At 43.7% G+C, this 23,202-nt stretch overlaps 1 protein-coding gene across 6 annotated transcripts in view; it reads right to left on the reverse strand.

The window, feature by feature from the left end:
• Positions 1 to 22,152, reverse strand: part of NEO1 (neogenin 1) — a 304,535-nt gene extending 282,383 nt beyond the window's left edge. For 3 of the 6 annotated variants that reach the window (XM_075897565.2, XM_075897563.2, XM_075897560.2), the window contains exon 1: positions 21,881 to 22,152. In XM_075897565.2, coding sequence (XP_075753680.1) covers positions 21,881 to 21,983 — 103 coding nt within the window. In that variant the 5' untranslated portion in view covers positions 21,984 to 22,152. The remainder of the gene's footprint in view (positions 1 to 21,880) is intronic. The other 3 variants (XM_075897564.2, XM_075897562.2, XM_075897561.2) reach the window with 1 other exon arrangement.
• Positions 22,153 to 23,202: the final 1,050 nt, after the last annotated feature.

Below are 23,202 nucleotides of genomic sequence, written 5' to 3' on the forward strand. Positions count from 1 at the left end.
ACTTCACACTCCACCAGACTGATCCCTGTTGCCATGGTAATGCAGTCCCCTACCCATATTTCCTCACCTGAGAAAGGTCCCACTTAGTGTAAAAGCCGGGGGAAATACAAAATATAGGCATGTTTTTCCTTTTCAGCAACTGTATTCTCAGTTCATATAGACAAGCTTTTAATGTCTATATTGCCTATGTAAATCTAATATACTTAACATATGGAAACCAAACCCATTTTGAAGTGAAAGACAGAGGAAAAACAACTGGAGTAATTTAACACAGCCCGAAGCAAGCATGGCCCTCTGCCCACTCCACAGAAATACGCAGTCTTTTTAAAATATTTAAGACTAATATTTTAACTATTCATCCTTACATAACACATCAAGTGAATTTTCAGGCTGATACATGAGTTTTAGTTTAAATCTCACTCGGCCTCACTTACGGAATGGAATTTACTCTCTTCCTAATGCATGTGTTTTGTTTTCCAAAAACCAGAACTTTAAATGTTTGTTTTTAATCAATGTTTACATAGCTGCTTCTCCCCTACAAAAATACATTTCCAGAAGCTCAAACATTCATTAAAAGCAGAAATGTGCAGCCTCGAAACACCGCTGTGACAATTTTTTTATAGCTTTGTCTTTGATATCTCGCCACATCTGAAGCAGTATATTGTCTGAGTTCTACTGCATTTTCAAATCTAAGCCATTCAGAACTGAATGTAGCTATAATGAAGTAATTTAGATGCAATTATTAGCCAAAAACTGATATTAAAAAGTACGGGGGGGGGGCTGGTGGAGAAGAGAAGAACATGGTTTCAGGTATACAGTTCATTGTAATCCAGGTCCTCAGTGTTCAGGCCTACCAAAAGAAAATCAATTTCTCAGGCAAATAAAACGGAATAAATTTAGCTTCTGTTTGTTAGAACTTCACAAGACCAGTGCACTATATCATGTGTAAATTACTTCTTCTCATCCTCAGGAAAAAAAATCTGCTCAGCTACAACCACTTCTGTTCAGATGCACAAGACTGTTACAGCTCTTCTCCAATCACAGTCCAACCGTTACTACTACTGATGGCTAACAGCTTTCACCAGCCCCCTACTGAGGGCCTCAAACATTCCTCTGCTCTGTCAGGCAATGAAAATGCCAGCAACAGAATAAGAGCAACCCTCTTAAACGAAGACTAGCTCAATAACACTATAAACAAAAAGTAAAATCTCAGCTGCTTTTTTGGGTACACAACACTTATCTGTCACTCCAAATTACAGTCAACAGAATCTGAAAATTATCAGAGAGAGTCAATGACCAACAAAAATACAAATAAACTTGAGAAATATCTATGTTTATAAATACTTTATTGACACTGACCAAATTAACTAAGGTATAGGAAAGAGTATGCTCAAAATGAAGGGCCTCTGGTTTTAGGCTAATATTTACTAGGGGAAGAAAGGAAAGAGTAGCGCAAAAAATAAATACACCAGGATTTTTTCTTGTCATAGAATCTCAGAGCTGGAAGAGACCTCACTTAGGAGGTCATCAAGTCTAGTCCCCTGCCCAAGGCAGGACCAATCCCAACTAAATCAACCCAGCCACGGCTTTGTCAAGCCAAGACTTAAACTCTAGGGATGGAGATTCCACCCCCTCCCTAGGTAATCCAACCCAGTGCTTCGCCACCCTCCTAGGGAAATAGTTTTTCCTAATATTCAACCTAGATCTCTCCCATTTCTATTCAGCTCTAATTATGCTCAGATTATTAGATGATTTTTAAAAACACATTCCAGGATGCCTGAAAAGCTAATTACTGCCATCACTGTTAAATAAAAATAGTAAGAATTCTATCTTAAAAATATTGTAGTTTTTCTGCAAGTCAACTCTTTGGAAACCTGAATTATAGCACTTAGACCATGATTCTGCATCTGACCTGAAAGTGGCCACACCAACATCAGTGTAGATTAGAAGCTCATCCTCAGTAAGACTCCATGCAAGCTCAGCTGTTTGCTAAATATTGCTTCTGTACACTATAGAGCAATCTGTTTATATTTTTACGCAATACCTAAAAAACAACTACTTAAATATATTGCATACAGATACAGAAAGTGGTTTAGTCACTGATTAAAGACAAGACAGACAATTTTCCTGTGCCAATATATTTTAAAATCATTACAAATAGGTAGAAAATCCAAAGATCAGAAATGCAGCTATGGCGGCACATTATTGTATCTAGTAGAATTAGGGATATTAAAAAGCTGTTAATTAGGTAATTGTGTAACAACTGTTAAAAATCTTAGCGGTTACATACTGTGGGCTCTGAAGTATAAAGCTTATACTGCAGAGCACAGCTGGATCCCTGGGAGTGGGGCCAGCAGCCAGTGCCCACTAGAAGCTGCCAGCTCCACTCCTGGGGAGCTGGCTGCACTTAGGCTCTGTAGTATAAGATTTGTACTGCAGAGCCTGCAGTGCAGGGCAGCAGCCAGCTCCCTGGGAGCCAGTGCGCACCAGAAGGTGGCATGTACCAGCTCCCGCCTGCAGCCCTGCTCCCAGGGAGCCGACTGGTACAGAGTCAGCAGTGTGGAGTGGTAGCTTTCTGCCCAGGAGCCAGCGTGCGCTGGGAGCCGGCCTGAGTTCTACACTACACAATATGCATTGAGAAGGGTTTTAACACCATCTTCTAAACAAAAGCCACATTTTGAACTTTTTGCTGACATTTTGGAACATCTTGGTTATAAGTTCTGTCCTCTTACCACACACATTCATAGTATTGAAATATATATTTCTAATTAAGAGTCATGTGCTGATTAGTACATTACACGTTGCATATAAATTGCAGTTTTAAAAATACCCATTGCTGTTTTATACACTTGCATTGTAGTTTCTGTTCAAGTAAAGCTCTGCACGTCCCTTGGACAAGGCAAAGGTAACAGCAATGTAATGTGCCTCAAGTCATAAAGCCACACTGCTAACTTCTGAAATTCATTCTGCCCATATTGTTTTTATAAAATTAATGAACAAAGTATTCTTCAATAAAGGAAGTTCACCTACCAGAACTGAAGTCCTACGTATCACCTCTGCAGATCCACACTCTAGAAGATTGCATTCTATGCACATTACATTTCTGATCCAAACCAGAGTGAGAGTGAGGGGGAGGGTAGAGGGGAGGTGGGAAAAAAAAAGCCTCACTCTCAAACACAGGGGAAAATAAATAAACAAACAAAAAAACAAAAAAGAACACACACCAACCCTCACTCACAAACACAAGCTCAGCACACAGCAAGAAAGCCCCAATAACAAAACACTTCCCTCAAGAGTCCTGTATCTGCTTCTCCTCTACCTGGAGAACTCCCTCTCAAAACTCCCTGTTCGCAAGCTCCTTGGTCACTTGCCCACTGCCTTATAAAGCCCCTCCCCCTACCAAGGCTCAGCCAATCAGCAGAGGCTTCTAGAATTCAAACTTTAATTAGAAGCCAACAGTTTCCACCTGCCAATCACAGCACAAACTCCATCCGGGGGAGGTGGGAAAAAAAAGCCTCACTCTCACTCTGGTTTTTTTTAAAAAAATAGGTGTAAGTAATCACCCTCATGCTACTGGAAACAGGGTGTAAGACACCCACCCCTAATCAGCTGAGCACCTTTCAATTGCCACAGACCACACTCCTAAGGTCTGCAATTAGGGGAACAGCATAGCCCAGTGCTGTTCCCTGTCCACTAAAAATCAGGTTCCATACACCACCCTGACAGTTTCTTTTGACATCTTGGAGAAAGCATTTTATCTGTGCTTCAGTTTTCCCAACCGCAAGACTGAGAAAACAGACAAGGACACCAAGCAATAACCATACAAGTACGATGAAGAGATTTTAGAGTATGATGTCTCCGATTAGCAGTAACTGAATTTTAAAGATATGATTTGTTTTTCCAATATTCATAAACGATGTTATCACTAGGCTTCCAGCCCCAAAAACAGATGTACTGGAACACAAGTAAAACAGTCCCCATAAGGAAGCAGAGGTATTAGGGGTCAGGGGAAGAGCTGGAAAGAAGATTGGGACTGTAGGGTAGCCAGAGGAGACCCACAAGAGCATGGACTGACTTCCCGACCCCTGCAGAGCCCATACTGTCTCTTCCAATCTGAGACTCCTGCTCCCTTCAGGGAAGCTCCACTGTTCAGATGGCTCCTCTACCTATTTCCTGACATGGCCCAGCTATGCTCCCCCATGCTGTCCTGACCACCAGCTTCCTCCTTGCTGAGTTTTTGACCCACCACCAAGACCCCCTGCTGGCTCAGAGGATGCTCTGGAGCTGGGGTGGGAAAGGAGTTACCTGACCCAGGACTGACAGAACTACTCAATGCCATTGTGGCTCCCCCTTCCCCTTCTCTCCCCCAAAAAATGCTGTAATGGCATTCACAGGCATTCTGGCATAACTTGAGTGATTGGTGTCACTACACGATTGAGTTAAATTTGATTGGGTACCTTACATGTGTCTTTGGATTTCTTTTATGATCTGAAAACAAACTTAAATCTGAATGTCTTTGGCTTGTAATAATTGTTGCAAATATTCTTCTTGAAAGTGTAATATTTTCAACCCGTACATTACTAGAGTCAGCCTAACTTCAATACCTGATATCAGAACAAACTGTCAACCTTTAAGCATCAACGGGATTATAGGAACTAGCCAAAAACTGAATCTCCTGTATCATAGAATAATGGAACACTAGAACTAGAAGGAAGCTCAATACACCATCAAGTCCAGCCCCTTGCCCTCACAGCAGGACCAAGCACCATATAGATCATCCCTGACAGATGTCTGTCCAACCTGCTCTTAAATACCTAAAATTGACTATCTTGGAACTGAAAATTCAGAGTATGACTCAGAATGCTCCTCTGCATAGTGCATCAGAGATCATAACCTGTCTTTATGGGTAGTAAAAAATGAGGAAGAGACTGGTCTCCCAGAAACACAAGGACCTAGTGACCCAGCCGATGTCAATACTGAGAGGTATCCAGAGGTTGCAAGGAACAAAAACCTCAGGCTCATTGGGTACCATAAACAAAAAACAGGACTGTGTAGCACTTTAAAGACTAACAAGATGGTTTAATAGGTGATGAGCTTTCATGGGCCAGACCCACTACCTCAGATCAAATAGTGGAAGAAAATTGTCACAACCATATACAGGCAGTCCCCGAGTTACGCGGATCCGACTTATGTCGGATCCGCACTTACGGGGCTTTTCTCGCCCCGGAACTCGTGGGCGGCGGAACCACCCAGACACGCAGTGGTCCCGCCACCGCGTCCTCCGGGGCGAGAAAAGCTGCTCCGGGTGTCCCTGGTCTGCTGGGGACCCCTCTCAGCAGACCAGCGACACCCCGAGCAGACCAGGGACACCCGGAGCAAAGCCGCAGAGGCGCAGGACCCCGCCGCCTCCGAGGCTTTGCTCCGGGTCTCCCTGGTCTGCTGGTGGGGGGGGGGGGGCGCGCAGCTAGTGCGCCCCCCCCAGCAGACCAGGCTTTTGTTGTGGACGCCTGGGGTAGAGCAGCTGGGGTGCTGCCGGGTTGGTCCTGGGGGGACCTACTCGGCAGCGCCCCAGCTGTTCTGTCCCAGGCTCCAGATTCAGCTGCTGCTGAAACTGATCAGTGACTGATTCCAGGAAGCTGGGGGCAGAGCAACTCTGCCTCCGGCTTCCTGTAGTCAGCCCCTGGTCAGTTTCAGCAGCAGCAGCTGAATCTGGAGCCAGTTGCGAGTTACGTACAAATTCAACTTAAGAACAAACCTATAGTCCCTATCTTGTACGTAACCCAGGGACTGCCTGTATACCAAAGGATACAATTAAAGGATACAACTTTTGGTATATATGGTTGTGACAATTTTCTTCCACTATTTGATCTGAGGAAGTGGGTCTGGCCCACGAAAGCTCATCACCTAATTAACCATCTTGTTAGTCTTTAAAGTGCTACAGTGTCCTGTTTTTTGTTTCAGCTGCACCAGACTAACACGGCTACATTTCTACCACTGGGTACCATAAGGATACTTGAATTCTTGCACTACCAGAAGCACAATGCAACTTGAACTTTGCACCAGCACCTATGGTGTTGCATAAGCCATAATGCCAGGCACTGAGGGCGGGGGTATAAAGGATTTCATAGAAACCAGCCTCTAGCTGGTGGCAGTCTTTGGCACCAAGTCCTTTACTGCTAAGGATGGGATTTAGTTGAAGTCTTAACATGATATGTGGTACCTAATGTACCTGCAGTCTCCAGTGATCTGCTCTTCTTTGCGGAGAAACTATTGTTTTGCTCCTCCTGTCCGCTTTCCAGTGCTTAACTGGTAAGCAAAGAGATGTCAGAGCTCAGGCAACTACATTCTTAACTGATGCAGCAAGCACAGAAATGCCAGGGCTATGAACTACCAAGCCTAGCGATGCCAGGGCACAAATTAAAGCACTGTTCCTTCCTTACACTTGGAGTGGGAAGCTCTAGGAACCAGGAGTAAAATTATTGGTACCACTATCAAGACCAAGGTTCTGGAGGTGTTTTTCTCTTGGAAGCTCTTAATGTCTATGATCTTGAAAATGGCAGGATACTGGCAGCAATGGATGTAAAATCCTTACTAAAATGTTAGCTAGTTAAACTGTATGTTTAACCAGTTAACCTCACCCAGGCTGGAGCATCAACCCATCTGTGCCATGGGTGGGGTTGCTGCTTCAGCCAGGCCAGGGAGGGCCCCCACCAAGCTGTGGGTAGACTGCTCTGGCCAGGCTCGGGTCCTGCCTGCAGGGCCACAGCTGGTGGGGTGCTGCTCGCCCTCAGACCCTGCCTAGCCATCCAGTTAACCAGTTGCCCAGTAAGCACTCTGGTTAGGTCCATGATTACTGGGTAACCGGTTAACCTTTTACATCTCTAGCAGCAGAAGAGCAACCCTGCAGAGCAGGTTCTGTGTCCCTGGGTCAGAGGTTGGTTTTCAGACTTGCTCCATCATTAATAGACAATACTTAGTTTCCCTATTTTTACACTTGTTGGAAAAATGAGAGTCTCCCAAGCAACGCATACATTGGGAGTGCCTATCACCAAATGGAATGCTTCTCCACAAGAGCAGCGCCTTTTAAATCCCTGAGAACCCATCATCCCTGCCAGAAGAAACAGCTTGTTAAGCCTCTCCATAGGGGGAAAATAGGAAAACAAAAGCACATGAATGAGAAAAAGAGGGAAAAAGCTAACACAAAAAAAAAAAAAAAAAAAAAAAAGGCCAGTAGGTACACAGCAAATAGGCACATGCTAGACAGAGTCTTTGGCCGAAGGTGCTCAAGAAGGAACTGAGCATAGGTCCCCAGCAGTCACATATAACCTTGGTACAAGGCCTGAGGCTGTGTTGGGTGTGTGTGAAGGCAAGATTGGAGATTTTTGCTAGGAGTCCCCATCAAAGACATAAGGACATATGAGCACCTGAAGCAGAGAACTCACGGGGATACCATACAAAAAAAAATCCTCTTATTTGACTCTCAGGCTGAAGAATCTGAATTTACATTCAATGGTCGAACAAAAAAAGGAAGATTCCAAATCAGTGGCCACAAAGCCTTTTGTTTCAACTCCAAACCACAACCTTAAAACAGATACCCATCCACTAGCCACGTCACACATCTGGCCACAGGCAACACACAGAGAATTACCATTACTGGTTTCATTTCTTAAAACTTGGCCACTTCCCAAACACTACTACAGGCAAAAACCAGAAGTTAGTGACTACGAAGAGCCCAGAACCACAAAAGAAAAAACAAAGTACCTGACCCATCAGCCTTCAAATACACACACTTGCCATAAACCCACACAATAAACCTCAAATTAAGACGACAATCAAGCAAATGTTTGTGTGAAACACAAAAGAAACATGGAATTTCTAGGGCCATTCCAGTCCACAGAAAAGAGAGAGCTGTGGGAAAGCTGAGGGGCAGGCCTTTCAAACGCAAGTTTCTAGAAGAATAAATATATCATCATCCTGTGTGAAACACAGGCAGTAATTGTTCCATTTTACTCAGCATTGCTGAGTACTGTACCCAGTGCTGGGTGCCACACTAAGAAAGATGTGGACAAATTGGAAAGAGTCCCAGGAGAATAGCACAAATGACAAAAGGTTTAAAAAACACAACCTCTGAGGAAAAGCTGAGACAAACGGATATTCTTCGTTAAAAAAAAAGAAGGCTAAGGGGGAAGGGGGAACATAACTGTTGCCAAATATATAAAAGGTTATTACAGAAAGGAAACCAATCAATTGTTCTCCTTGTCTACTAGGCTAGGACAAGAAATAATTGGTTTAAATCTCCCTTTATTATTATTATATTAGGAAAACCCTTCTAAATATAAAGATAGTTAAATTCTGGAACAGGTAATCTAAAGATATGTGGAATCATCAGAGGTTTTCAGAAATAGGTTAACAGACATCTGTCTGAGATGTTCTAGGTATACTTAATGCTGCCTCAGCATGGGGGAAATGTACTAAATGACCTCTGGAGATCCCTTACAGCCCCACATACATTAAGTCTGTTAAGTATCGTGTAATTGACTAATCAAGTAGTCGATGCATTTTTGCATCGACTATTCGATTAGCCGATAGGGCAGCACTGCCCCTTTGAAACACCGCAGCAGTTGGTATCCATCTTTTGGTATGTATCTACAATAGGGGTGGGCAAAAGGGTCTCTGTGGGCTGGATCCAGCCCGCAGAGTTCCTACTGCTCCCCTGCACGCCAGGCCAATCAGGACCCAGGGATGGGGGACATGCAGTGCTTAGAGTCAACCCTGGCAGTTCACTCTAAGCACTGAGCACCAGAGGGCAGGGAGCAAAACATTTTGTGTGGTTCCCTCCGCCCCCTGGCCAATCAGGGCCTGGGGCCAGGGAAGGAAGCACGTTAAGTCTCCTCCTGCTCTGCAAGGAGTGTGTGGTGCTTAGAAGCGCTGTGCGCTGCTGGCAGGGGAGGAGGAGAATTCACATGCTTCCCCCACCCCCAAGCCCTGATTGGCCTGGGAGCAGAGGGAGCGGGCAAAGTCTCCTCCCGCCCTGCGCTTCTAAGCGCCACATTCTCCTTGCAGGACGGAGGTAGGGTGGGAGGAGACTTTGCACGCTCCTCCTGCCCTCAGGCCAATCAGGGCAGGGGGAGCGTGTGACCGCTCCTCCCGCCCTGTAAGGGGCTCAGCACTTAAAGTCCATTACCAGCTGCTGCTCAGCTGGCGGTTGACTAGGCACCGTACTCCCTTGCAGGGTGGGGGCAGGGAGCAAGAGACTTTGCATGATCCCCATCCCTCAGGCCCTGATTGACCTGGGAGCAGGGACGGGAGCGCACAAATTCTCCCACCACCAGTGGCATGGACACTTAAGAGGGAACTGCCAGTTGTTCAGAACAGCTGGCAGTGGCAAAGACTTAGCATGCTCCTCCACCCCCAAACCAGAGTATTTGGGTGGAGAAGCACGGAAGCATCCTGGCCCTGCCCCTTCTGATTTCCGAGGCAGCCCAGGGCGACTTCAGAAATTTCTGAAGTGGCCCCTGGTCAAAAATTATTACCCACCCCGATCTACAAAAAGAGTTATGACTGAAAATAAAAGAAAATAGTAATGCTGGGGTTTCTACTGTGTATTATCCTTGGAAACTGCATGTCCAAGACTATAAATGTCTAATATGATTATGTGGATACCTGAAACCACATCAGGGCTTTTATCAGTGTAACTATTTTGGAAAAAATTGAAAGAATACTTTTAACCAAAAATTATACCAGTAAAACACAAGCATAGACAATTTACGGGAAGGGAATTGCAACACTTTCTCCCCCACAAACATTAGAGCCTGACTATTTCATTGCTCCTACAAGAGCCTCCAACTTTTTGGATTCTCCTCTTTCCGGACTGGCTCCAGTGCACGGCTCATCTCTTTCCCAGACAGCATGAAATTTACATAAATCTTGTCAGTATCACAGCTAACCATTATTGTTCCAATTTCTAGAAATTAACTTAAGCCACACACATCTGAATTTTTTAATCGTACTATTGTTGTTAAGAAAAAAATGTATAAGAAATAATAAAATGAAAGATTCAGATAAGATCGTCTACCTTTTCAATTTACTTTTGCACTTACCATCACACAGCACATCATCAGTATCACTACTGCCCCGTAAACTCATTCTTATATTTGTTTGAATCTTTCATACAGCAATCATGCAAGGAAGAGATCCATTTTAAATACATAAATATGTAATTGATTGAAAAATCATTAAAATTGACACAGTCTCAAAACACATTTAACGCCAAAAACAATTTTAATGCTTTTTTGAGCTAACTAGATTCAAGTAAATGTGCCCTTTATATGAAAAGCAGCAATCAATTAATGTAGATAGTTATGCTACAGTAAAAAAATTTTTTTTAAATTCCAGTTTCAAAATGTTGAAATCTACAGCCTATTACTATTATTACACACACATCCTCTGTAATGCAGCTAAATAATTTCAAATAATGACAAATGAAATTTCACACTAGTCAAGGTGAAGATCCTTAAATGACATTTCCTTGGGATTTCTCAGATAAGTGGCTAAAGTGTTTTCACGGATATTAGGCAGCCAGGCCTCACAGGAAAAAAAAAAGTGTAATCCACTTAGTGGTTTTCCATTTTTTCCATTTAGTACTTAGTAGATCCAAACCTCCTTTTCTGAAAGATAATTATAGTTTGTCCCCAATTAGGAAACTGTCACATGAATGAAACCTTTCTATTAAACTGTAATTAAATTTATACTGAGAATTCATTATCAGTTTAAAGCTGAATTTTTGGAAAAAATATTTTAATTCACCAAATTCAACTAGAAATAAATGAATTTGCATCATTTTAACATATGAAACTGTGAATTACAGAATGTTTAGGCCTAATCTGATAAGGTTACATATGGGGAAAAAACTGGCTTTGCTGTAGTCTCAGATGAGTATTCCGCAAAACTTATTTTGTAATGTCACGGTTGTCCAAACTGCATTTTTCTGTATACAAGATCATCTCAAATGGAGACACAAATATTTGAATTTGTTGCAATACAATGTTGTTCACTCTCATACTGGCAAACGTAAAAACATTTTGATCCCAGCTTCACTACAGCACATTGAATTCCCATGAGCAGTCTTGTAAAGCAGCAAAGGATAAAACAATTCTTTCTGTGGCCCACTTTCAAAGTAGTGTTTCCAGAAGTCAATACCAAACATTTTATTTCCTTGTTAATGTCTAGCTAGCCCTTCTTCTCCACCGTATGATGCTCTGGACCCACCTACTCCTCAAATTATGACTACGGTATTCATGGTTTAAAATGAAAAAAAATAAGCAAAGTTTAATAAAGCCAACAATAGGAACTGCCACTCATGTTAGGATTCAAAATCCACCCACCTCCCCCCCAGTAAGAACTGGAGGAAAATTCTGATATCAGTGACAGCCTCAATTCCCCCCCCCCCCCCCCCCGAGAAAATTAAGAAAAGATTAATTAATTTTGCAAATATTACAACATATCACATTCCACTGAGCAGAATGGGTTTATAATACTGGGACAAACAATCTTCAGGCTCTCTCAGAGCCTATTTGGTGGCACTTGTTCCATGTGTTTTCCCTTCTCTAGAAGTAACTATCGTGTAGAGCAACTGACCTGATAAGTGAATTTTTAGATGTTAATAAACATCTCAAAGAAAAGCCCAGGATTCACACACACACACACACACACACACACACACACACACACAATCTGAGGCACTCTTATCTTCCTAAAGCCTTATCTCACAGTCTTTTCCAAATAGCGTGAATTTCTTATTAACCTGGTTTCTTCCTGCCAGAACATTCCAACACCACAATGGTGTTTATTCTTAGTGTCATTTCTCACCTACCAAACAATTTATAAAATTATTTATAAAAAATAAAATATCATGTGACACTGTGTGAAAAAAGGAATCAGTTTACCGGGGAAGCACGAGCACAGTGTATGTATCCCACAGATAAATGACTTTCTGATGGGAACAGCGATACCAGGCATCCAGTTTTTGACTGGAATGGCCAGTCAAAAAGGGAACCTGGCAGCTCCAGCCAGAACTGCCAAGTGAGCCGTTAAAAGTCCAGTCGGCAGTGGGGGCCCACAACTAAAACAGGTTCCCTACCTGTCCTGACTGTGCAGCTCCCAGAAGCAGACACAAAGTCCCTGCAACCCCTAGTTCAGGGTTGGGTACAGCCTCACCATTGATTCTATGTTCCAGGGGGGAGTTAATAGTAATCTCCCATCTCTGGGCAGCCAATGGCCTGTGCTCTTCAATGCCATGCTGTAGAACCCCTTATTTATTTGACAAATAAAATATGCAGAATTTTAAAATATTATGCACAGAATTTTAAATTTTTGGTGCAGAATGCCCTCAGGAGTAATCCGTTGTATGAGTCCAAGTACTGCTCAGCTTCTCAACTTTTAGAGAGTCAGGAAAGCACTTTTGTATCAAATGAACATCCTGGCCCGAATTCTTTTTGTATTAGCAACAACTGGGATTTAGTTTTCCAACTGGATTTTTATGAGGAAATTATTAAAAACAGTTTAGTATATTCACAGTATTCGATGTACAATCCACGGAATTGGCTATGGTAGTTGGAATTACCAAATACAGAACTTCAGCGATTTAAGTAACTTCATGAAAGAATTCATTGTAAATGGATAATGTTTGCAGACATGGAATGGAATGTTCATTTTACCCATTGAATTTTTAACATGCATTTGGGTATCTGTTCTCCAGCAGGGTGCTTTGAATTGAAAAGTATCATGACACTGCAGTAACACACTTTTTAAAAGGGCTCTTATAACATCACGGTAAAGAGTTCAAAGGGCATTAACTGCTTTTATCATTCTTTTAAGGCCATTTCATCATTACACTCCCTGATGCCCATGAGAATAATAGGCAATAATACCCTTTAGCTATCAAAGTACTGTATTCATCCGATATTATTCACAGTAGATATAGACTGCTAAATTTGTACTGAGTAACCGAAAACAAACAGGCATAAACAAAAGTGCATTGAATACTTTAGCATGCAATAGTCCTGGAGGCATTCTGTACCAAAAAAAAATAAAAATTCAGTGTACAATTTTTTAAAATTCTACACATTTTATTTGTCAAAATAACACTACATAATGATTTTGATAATTTATTTCAAAATATCAGTCAGCAAGTATGTCTGTAACAATACAGACACACAAAAATGCCCCTAAGACTAGAGTGTTAAAGAAATCCCCATGGCAACCCAGTTCCTGTTTCTCTAGCCTCCAGCTGGGCTTGGGGAACAGAAGGGAGGACCAGATACCCACAAGCCCTCCCATCCAGACCTCAGCCTCAGCCCTCCAGCCCATACACCCAACCCCCAAATGCCCAGATTTCAGCCATGTAGCCTGACAGGCTCAGGTACCCCCACAGGGGTCCCCCACCGCAGTACTAGCATCACCTTCCCCCTCTGAGCCCAGCCACCGGGCCACCTTTACCCTGAGGAATGCACTCCCGCATTCACCCAGAATCCAGTCATGTGTCCCTCGCCCTTCTCCCCCAACTCCAGATATCCAGGGATGGAGATCAGCCTGATGTTCAGCCCCAGGCTTCTGTGGAGTTTCTGGCATGCCACCTTCTCCTTCCCTCAGAGCATGCTCAGAACTGTAGCTGCCAGAAACCCTCAATGTCTTCCACGTGTGGGTGGGCTCTGCCAGGTCCAGCAACGCCCAGTAGCACTGCAGTCCATATCTATAGGGAAAAGGAAATTCTGCACACACTGTTAATGTCTACAGAATTCTGCATTGCCCAGTGGCGCAGAATTCCCCGGGAATAATAAAAAACAGGTTATCCTGAGCCAATTTTGTTTAGCCAGATCCTGCAGAAATAAAATACTTCCTCTCTTCTCTCAAAGCCTTAAGCATTACCCTCAGCAATGCAGTTCTGTTCATTCCATCATCCAATTTAATTAAGTTTTTCTATTTTAATCTCTAAAATTATTTTATCAATTGAGTGTAAAGTTTTCGTATCAATCATATTGTTCACTTTGCAAAATTAAGAGTTGAAGATAGTCTCAACAGCATATATTTATCACTTAAAATACTGAACATGTTACAAATGAAAGCACCTAATAAATTCAGTTGAGAGAGATGTTGCTACATAGAAATTTTATTTTTCCAGCTAATATTTCCTTCCTCATAATACCAACAGTTTTTAACAACCCTATAATGCAACTACATGAACATATACAACTACATGGAATTATTCAGTTTACCATCTGCAATAGGTAGCTTAATGACTTCACTGAAGAATTAGCAATCAATAATAGACAACCAATAGTATTGTTGATTTCTCAAATTCTCCCATACAACTGTAATATTTATTCTATGGATTAAATAATTAATTATTTTGGCTCTTTTACCTGATATTTGAGAGACTCTAAGTGGGTAAGTAATATGTTTTATTGGACAGGTACAAATATTCTCATATGCCCGCGTATTTTTCAATTGATATTGAACTATTTCAGTATCCTAAAAGGAATGGTCAGGCAGTATATCTCCACATGCATAACCCAAATACATAGCTAGTTATTTAGAATTTAGTGAACACAGGCTACTACTTTTAACTTTTGCCTCTCAGATTTGTAGTGTAAGATCAACTAGTTTGACATTTGGCGACAGTATTTTCTATCACATTTTTGGACATTTATAGCCTATTTTTAACATGCCGCATTTAACTACTAGATTTATTATCATCATCATCAACCAAGTGCTCAACACCCCTTGGTGTCTGATGCTTCCCTCACTATTTCCTTCCATCTTTCCCTGTCCAGTGCGGAGTGGCTTAGTTTCTGTAGAATGGGTCTACAGAATGCGTTGAGTGGGGCACAGAATGTGTTGAGTGCACCACCCAGTCTTTGAAAATCAGATTTCTTCGGTGGCCAGGAGTGCCTTTGGGCAACTTCGTTTGAACCGCCAGCTGCGACCCTTCCTGAACGAGCATGACTTGGCCACAGCGATGCATGCTCTTGTTACATCCCGACTAGATTACTGTAATGCACTTTATGTAGGGCTGCCTCTAAAGAGCCTTCAGAAACTTCAACAGGTCCAGAACGCAGCTGCTCGAGTTTTAACTAATACTCGTTATACAGAGCACATTATGGCAGTGCTTCGGCAGCTGCACTGGCTTCCGGTATGTTTCCGGGCACAATTTAAGGTTTTAGTTTTGACCTATAAAGCCTTAAATGAGTTGGGTCCAGGGTATCTGAAGGACAGTCTTCTCTCATATGAACCTGCCCGGGGACTGAGGTCAGCTGGGGAGGCTTTGCTTCGTGTTCCCCCACTTGTGGAGATAAGACTAACATCTACGTGGAACAAGGTGCACTCAGCTTTTGCTCCCAGGCTGTGGAATTCTCTTTCTCGGGATATTCGCATGGCTAGCGTTGTTCCGGCGTCAGGCTAAAACCACCCTTTTTACTCATGCCTTTATTAATGTTTAAGTCTGTATGTGTGCATTCCTCCTCTCTATATGTTTTTAGCTGGTTATGTCCCTCTGAGGTCTCATATTTTAAATGCTCATATTTTAAATTTGTATATATATTTGTATTTTTTTTGTTTGTTCTTGTAAGCCGCCTTGAATATTTTAAATAGTAAGGCGGGGTAAAAATATTTAAATTAAAAAAAATAAATAAATAGGTCCACACCAATCTATGATTTCATCTACCCGTTCTCTGTGGGATCTGCCTCTCCTATTCGGACCATCCATTATGCCGAATACCAGCATCTTAACTTTTTGCTCATCATACATTCTGCAGATATGCCCAAACAGCTGTAACTACCATTGTATAACCTTCTGCAGTAGGTTCTCTTTCAGCTGTATCTTTCTATGTAATTCCTCATTGGTGACCTGCATCCATCCTAGTCTCAGGAGCTTTCTTTAATGCCAATTAAAGATTTTCTCTCGAATGCCAATATCCTTCTCTTCGAATCTTTCATTGTCATGAATCACATAAAATGTCTGTTGTAGTTAAGAAATAGATTTGCAAACCACTATAAACCACTATTATACCACTAATAGGTAAATGTTGGGATTTTTCCTATACATCACCACCAAGGGTACATCTAGACTACAGGCTTTCGTCAACAGAGGGTTTGTCGACAAAGTTTCTGTCGACAAAGAGCATCTAGACTACATCCAGTTCTGTTGACAAAGCAAGCCACTTTGTTGACATGAGAATGTAGACGCAAAGGACAGTGTAGATGCAATAATGCCTTCTGTCGACAGAATTCTGTTGATAAAAGGCGTTATTCGTCGTAGAATGAGGTTTAGCGCAGTTGACAAACTGACGAGTTCTGTCGACAGAACTCAGCAGTAGTATAGACGCAGGTATAGTTTTGTTGACAAAAGTCCACTTTTGTCGACAAAACCCTGTAGTCTAGACACACCCCAAAAGAAAAAACTACTATTGCATTTTACTAAAGTAAAGAATTAGTTTGTGTCTTTTTGCCATATAGATCAGTCTCACTGTGGCTTGCTTTGGGAGGTGGGGGAGGGGGGTTACATTACGGCAACTATGAAGAGACTATGCAAGAAAATATTTGCTACCATTTACAGGTGCAGCCATTAAGGAGCTAGGTAACTAATATCTGGTCAAGTAAATTAATGTCTAGAGCAGTGGCTCCCAACCTTTTCAAGCATACATACTCCTTTTCAATCTATTAATATTTTACAGAACTTCCTTCCCCCAAAGAATATAGCTTTGTCTGCAGCCTGCATGTCCCTCAGCCCATGCCGCTTCTTGAGCTGCGTCCCTCAGCCCGCTCGGGAACCAGTGCAGTCTGAGAGACTTGCTGGCTGCCAGCACGGAGCCTCTCAGCTCCCACAGCTCTGTGCCGACAGCCAGCATGTCCTTCAAACCATGTTGCTTTCTGCGACTTGGAAAGCAACACAGACTGAAGGTCATGTTGGCTGCGAGAGGCTCTGTACATTTATCTTAATTTCTATTTTAAACTTTCCATGGACCCCCTGCAGTACTATCACGGACCAGCAGGGGTCCACGGACCACAGGTTGGGAACCACTGGTCTAGAGAAAACGGATAACTAATCAAAGGAACTCTGGAACTGTAGTGAGGGGAGACTGAAAAGAAACCAATGTTGGCTACAAAAGTGACTTTTCAAAAAAATTAGACACGAGTAACAGTGATCTTGAATTTTCAGCCAATTCAAGTTCTAATCTTGCAGCCACTGAGATTAATGGACAGTTGACCACTGATTTCAGTGGAAACAGAATCAAGCCTGCTTGATTTTATTAACCTCTCTCTCTCTAAGAAATTTTTCATTTTATTAACCTCTCTCTCTCTAAGCCCAAAGTCAGATTCTTCACAGGAAACTGCCCTCTCACACATTACAAAGTATAAAAATGAAAACATATCCTTATGCACAGGGCTCGACAATAATACAATCTACTCACCCGTGGTGAGTAGATTGTAACCCAGAAGAGCCGGGTTCGGGCGATCTACGCATGCGCAGAACGAACTGCGAATGCGCATATTACCGGACAGTGCAGCTGGCGAGCGGGGCTCGCCGCGGTTCGGTGAGCCCTGCTTATGCATTTTTAGAAAAAATCATAATTGCAATGGCATAGCTACTATATATTTGAGAGAATTTGTCTGTCTAGTCGAGAACTCTTCCCCAACGGCAAGAGCTAAGACCACCAAATTCAGTATACAGCTTCCTCTTATAACTTAAAACAAGGTAAGGGTTTGGTTGTACCAAGAAAATGGGATGTGTTCAGAATGGGATTGCTTCCAACAAAACCATACAGAAAAGAGACAATCACTAGGCAGGTGAAGGAGACTGGTTGTGGGTTTCCCGACTCCCCCATCTGGGACTGCCCCAGCCCAGAGCTGCTCACACTTTAGGGATGGTCGGGGGGTGCTGAAGCTTCCCTCCTCTCCCAATTCATATGGGAAAGTTGCTGGCTGCTCCCCTTTGTCAGGGAGCAAGGGGGAAAAGCAGTTTCCTGTATTCCTTACTCTGGCTGAGGAGCACAGGGGGAAGGCCAACCTGGATCTGCCCCAGCTAGGGAACATGAACCCCTCCCCATCTGTGCCCACTAGAGCTAAAGGGGTCACAGGGCCAATGAGACGCACCCCTCCAAGCTGCTGTGGTGAGAGGGAGCTGTGGAAGTCCTCTCTCTCTGGTGCAACCTGCATACTGAACCCCTCATCCCCAGACTAGAGCAATGATTTAAATGAAGCACGGCCATTTTCATTTTATTATCCAAAAAACAAAAATTAATTCAGTTAAACACCTGAGCAATGCTGGGTAAATCATCTAGTACTTCATAACTAGACAATTTCTAAAACGCTAAAATTGATGTTTCTATTGCAATTCATGTTTTCTGTCCCAAAGCAATTTACAGGCAGAAACTAGGAAATTATGCATTGTCACAAAGGAAAAATATATTTGCTAAAAGAAATGTTAGTACTGTTTTTTGTAATGTACTTGAAAACACCCATATTCTTCCATTTCTATGCACCCTGGGTCTATCCTTTTGCTGTGTTGCTAAGAGGAAAACATATATTAAATATATTTTAAAACATCTCATAAAGATAGAAAGCCACAAAAAACTGAGCTGCCTGATTATTTAAAAAAAAAAAGAGATGCCTGAGTTGTGTTTAGATTTTTCTGAGAATGCTTGCATACGTTTATCTTCTCCTTCTGAGTAAATAAATGAATAGTTTCTCATCAGGATACTATATATATATGCGCAATATGGTATTCATACAAGTCATATTTATCATGTACCTTTGTCCTCCTCACCTACACTCAACACATGAAGTCAGGTACACCAGAACAATGCAAGCTTCTGAACAACTTTCAAAGACAAAAGATTTAATGTAAATACAAAATATTCAAACAAAAATATAGCATCTCTCCCACACTCCACCAAATTACACCACCCTGGCAATAATCACTCCTAGAATAGAACAGTGACACACAAGTGTCTGATCTTTTGCAAACCACCAGGACACTTAATAGCCAAGAATAACCAAGTGTATACTATGTTATTAATAGAAAGGAGAAACACAACTAAGCCAAGAAGCCTATTTTAAAATGAAAATGATAATATTTTCCACATACTTCCCACTTGTGACAAATGCATAACACACATAGGTAAATGTATAAACTGATAAAACCTGTGTAAATCCATACATTAGTTTATTATAATAATTTATCCCTTTGTCCACCATCATTTAATTGAAAGGGAAACTACAACCAAAAAATAAATTTAAGAATGCTAAAATATGAAGTATAAAGGTAATATCACTGCAAAAGTGGGGCTGAAAGAAACAAACCTCTCACAACTTAGAGAAGTATCATTGTATGACTCTCCTCGAGATAATAAAAAGTAACAAACTTTATATAAAGCATTATCTAAAAGATTCTACATAATCCTGGTTGTAATTGACTCCATTCACTTAGCTCTACCGACTATGTGGTATTCCTGCTGTATAAAGTCCAGATAGTGAGACTATTACGGTCATATTCTTTGTTCACAAATTAAAAACACCAAATCAAGATAACCTTTCACTGCACTATATTTATGGGGTGCTTATACAAATGCCAGAACAATACATCATGCATATAGCCTAGGAGAAGTTATTTTCATTCAAGTCACTTACATGTCAAATTATATGCTGAACAGTCAATATACATGTATGACAAGCATCAGATTTATGCAGATGGTGTTGGCAGCTTGTAATATAGAGGAGGTCTGGTGGTCCCTTCTGGCCTTAAACTCTGTGACATTGGTAATTCCTTTAGTGTCCTGTGTATAATTATTTTGTAAGTTAAATATTCACAAAACTTCTTAATGAAACAACAAACCCATAACCTTATAACTGTATGCAAACCTTGAGCTCCCCACACCTATCTGTTTCTGTCTCCCGCTGCCATTTTATTTCGACTTAGAACTAGATATAGTTGCACATAGCATATTTTGGAAATTTAATAATCATTGCATACATAGTTAAGATAACAGGAATTATATTGTAATGATGACTTGGAATATTAAGAGTAATAGCGTTACTGAGAGTGGAAAAGGGGTAAATTAATCATTTAAAAGTTAACTTTGCAAACGCATAAAAAACAATCAAAGAACTAGGTATCTCTAGCTGCTAGGGCTCCTGTTAACATTAACAGAAGTTACATAGTGCAACAGTGCAAAGAATAAACCTGTCAATTTCAGTAGCTATAGTATGTATTAGGAATGTATGATCTTACAGTAGCCATATGGTGGAATTCACTCTTGGGGCTCTGCTGCTTTAAAGGTCACTCAAGCAGCACGCTCTCGCTCCCCCTCTGTTTTTTTAATGGCACCTGCAGTGCCCAATGAGTAAGTTATATTTTATATACTAGAAGAACAAAATATTTGGTTTCCAAACGCAGTTGTCCAATACCATTCCAAGACAGGCAATAACTGCAAAAACAATCTACATGCCTGCCAATCCCAATGCTAAAAGTAGCAGGAGCAATCTTTGTCTATCACCACTAATCGGTCATTTTCAGACTAGCGACACAATCTAGCCCTATTTCTTCCTAGCCAAAGATACAAAGATAGATAATTTTTCTTTAAAAAAAAAAATACAGCAAAAGAATAGTACTAACTGGCTCCCATTTCCAGGCCACAGATTCAAGCCAACTTTCAGAGAAACTTCTTTTGGTTCCAACATTTACTTCTCTCTCTTTGTGGGTCCCTTCACTACATCTTTTGCTAATATATCCCATTTTTAACACCATTTTCATAAGGTACAGGCTATGCTTTAGACCTGAAACTTACAAAACTTGCATTTTGTAAAGATTAAGACTTTCCTATAATGTAAATATCAATCACTATACATACATATTTTATAGCAAGAGCAGGAACCCATGCTGACAATCCCCATGCCAAGTTTCTGTCCAACAGGATTTCAAACAGTCATATTTATACCATGTAACAACAGAGCTTATTCAGTCAGTTCTACAAAGAAACTCCAATGCCTCAATAGCTACAACACTATTATTTAAAATATCAAAATGCAAGAGCTACAACAGATTTCCAGTAAAAAGTTAAAGATATTCCTTGGCACTAGAAACCAGATTTTTTTTCTGCATGAATTCTAATGCTGACAAAGGGGCAAGAGTTCTTTTTTCTTCTCTTTTAGCCAAAGCTTTACAAACTAAGCAGCTTACACTATTAAAGACTTGATAATCATTCTATAACACATTTAACAGATTTGACATTATTTGTAAGATTTAGAAAACGCTAATTCATATTACATTGCAACTGGATGTGATTAAAGATTTTAAACCCCCTGAAAACCGGGATTCTTGGTGGAAACACTTTAAAGACCATGAACTAAGAATTCGACAGACGTGACTGTTATAACAACTGATATGCTGCAAACCCATTAATCTAAAATCCTGGACGCCAGCCAATCCCAGTGTTCAAAAGGCAAAAGTGGCATGAGCAGCCCTTGCAGGAGCTCATTAGTGGTCACTCGCAGCAGTGACCCGAGCTAGCCCCGTTCTCCCCGCTGGAGGCCCGCAGACGGCTCCCCTTCCCCTCCTGGCTAGAGACCAGCGAGCGGGGGGTCCGCGCGCGCAGCCTGCCCATCGCCACAGGTTGTCCGCGGCGGGCTGGTCGGGGTCCCCAGCAAGCGGGTCTGGCCTCGCAGCGCCGCGGGGCCCGCCGGGCTCGGGGGCCACAGGTCGGACGCCGGGCCAGGTGCCGCCCCCGCAGCGAGCCCGCCCGCCGCGCGCTTACCGGGCAGCCCCGCGCCGCGCCAGGCTCCCCCCCCAGCGCAAAGTGCGCGCGGCCCTCAGCCCGCCCCTCACCTGCGGGGCTGTGCGGGCCGCTCCGCGCGGCGGCGGGCTGGGGCGGCCCGAGGAGCAGGGCGATCCAGAGGGGGCCGAGCAGCCGGGCTCCCCGCGCCGCCATCGCTGCGCGCCCCGCGCCCGGCAGCCGGGCTCCCAGCAGCGGCCCCTCCCCGGGGCGCTCCCCGGCCGGGCGCGGCGGCCGCCTGAGGGGGGCTGGCGGGCGAGGGCCGGGCGGGGGGGTCACTCCATCGCGGGCCGGTCCCAGCGCCGGGCTTCGCGTCTCCCACACACAGCGCGAGGGCACTCACCGCGCTCCGCCCCCGCCCGCGCGCATGCGCCTCGCGCGCGGCTCTTCCCCGACCCCCCTCCCCAGGCGGAGGCGCGCTCGTGCGACTGCCAACCGCCGGGGGCGCGCGTGGAGCGGCCCCTCCGCCCGGCGAGCTGGAAAACGCGGCGCGGGTGGCAGGGAAACCCGGAGCGGCAGCATTGCGGGGGGGCACGGCGGCGCCATTCTCCCGCGGGAGCCGCCCCCCCGCTGGGCGCCGGTCCCCGCACCCCCCGACCTCTACCCCCCCGACTCCCCACACCCCCCTGACTCCTACGCCCCCAGCCTACACCCCACTGACCCATACATCCCCCACCCACAGACCCCCTACACCCCCACCCTACAGACCCCCCCACCCCCCTCCCTACACCACACTGACTCCCTTACGCCCCCACCCCAGACCCCTGCACCCCACTACACCCCCCTACACTCCCTGAGCCCCCACCCCCCACCCCACTGCTCCCCGACACTCCCACCCTACACCCCCTACTCCCCCTAGCCTACACCCCGAAACCCTACACCCCACTAACCCCCCACACCCCCCCCCTCCCTACACCCCACTGACCCTCACACCCTCTCCTACACCCCATCCCCTCTTACACCCCCCTACCCCCCACCCAGCCTACACTCCTAACCCGACACCCCCCACCCCACAGACCCCCACACCTCCTCCTACACCCCACCCCTCTATCCCATCTGACCCCTAAACTCTACACTCCACTCCCCCACACTCACACCCTGCCTACACCCCACTGACCCTCACACCTCTCTCCTACACCCCATCCCCTCTTATACCCATCTGACCCCCTAAACCCTATTCTACACTCCTGACCTCTACACCCATCCTACACCCCACTGACCCTCCACACCTGCTGCTCCTATGCACCCCCATTGATCTCCTAAACCACCTCCCTCCACCTCTGACCCCCTCTATCTCCTGCACAACACCCCCACGAATCCCCTACACTACCCATCCTACAGGCCACTTATCTTTTAGAACTCCTGCTCAATATCC

This window comes from Pelodiscus sinensis, chromosome 14 (genome assembly GCF_052426305.1).
Source record: "Pelodiscus sinensis isolate ZL-2025 chromosome 14, ASM5242630v1, whole genome shotgun sequence".
NCBI classification, from domain to species: domain Eukaryota; kingdom Metazoa; phylum Chordata; order Testudines; family Trionychidae; genus Pelodiscus; species Pelodiscus sinensis.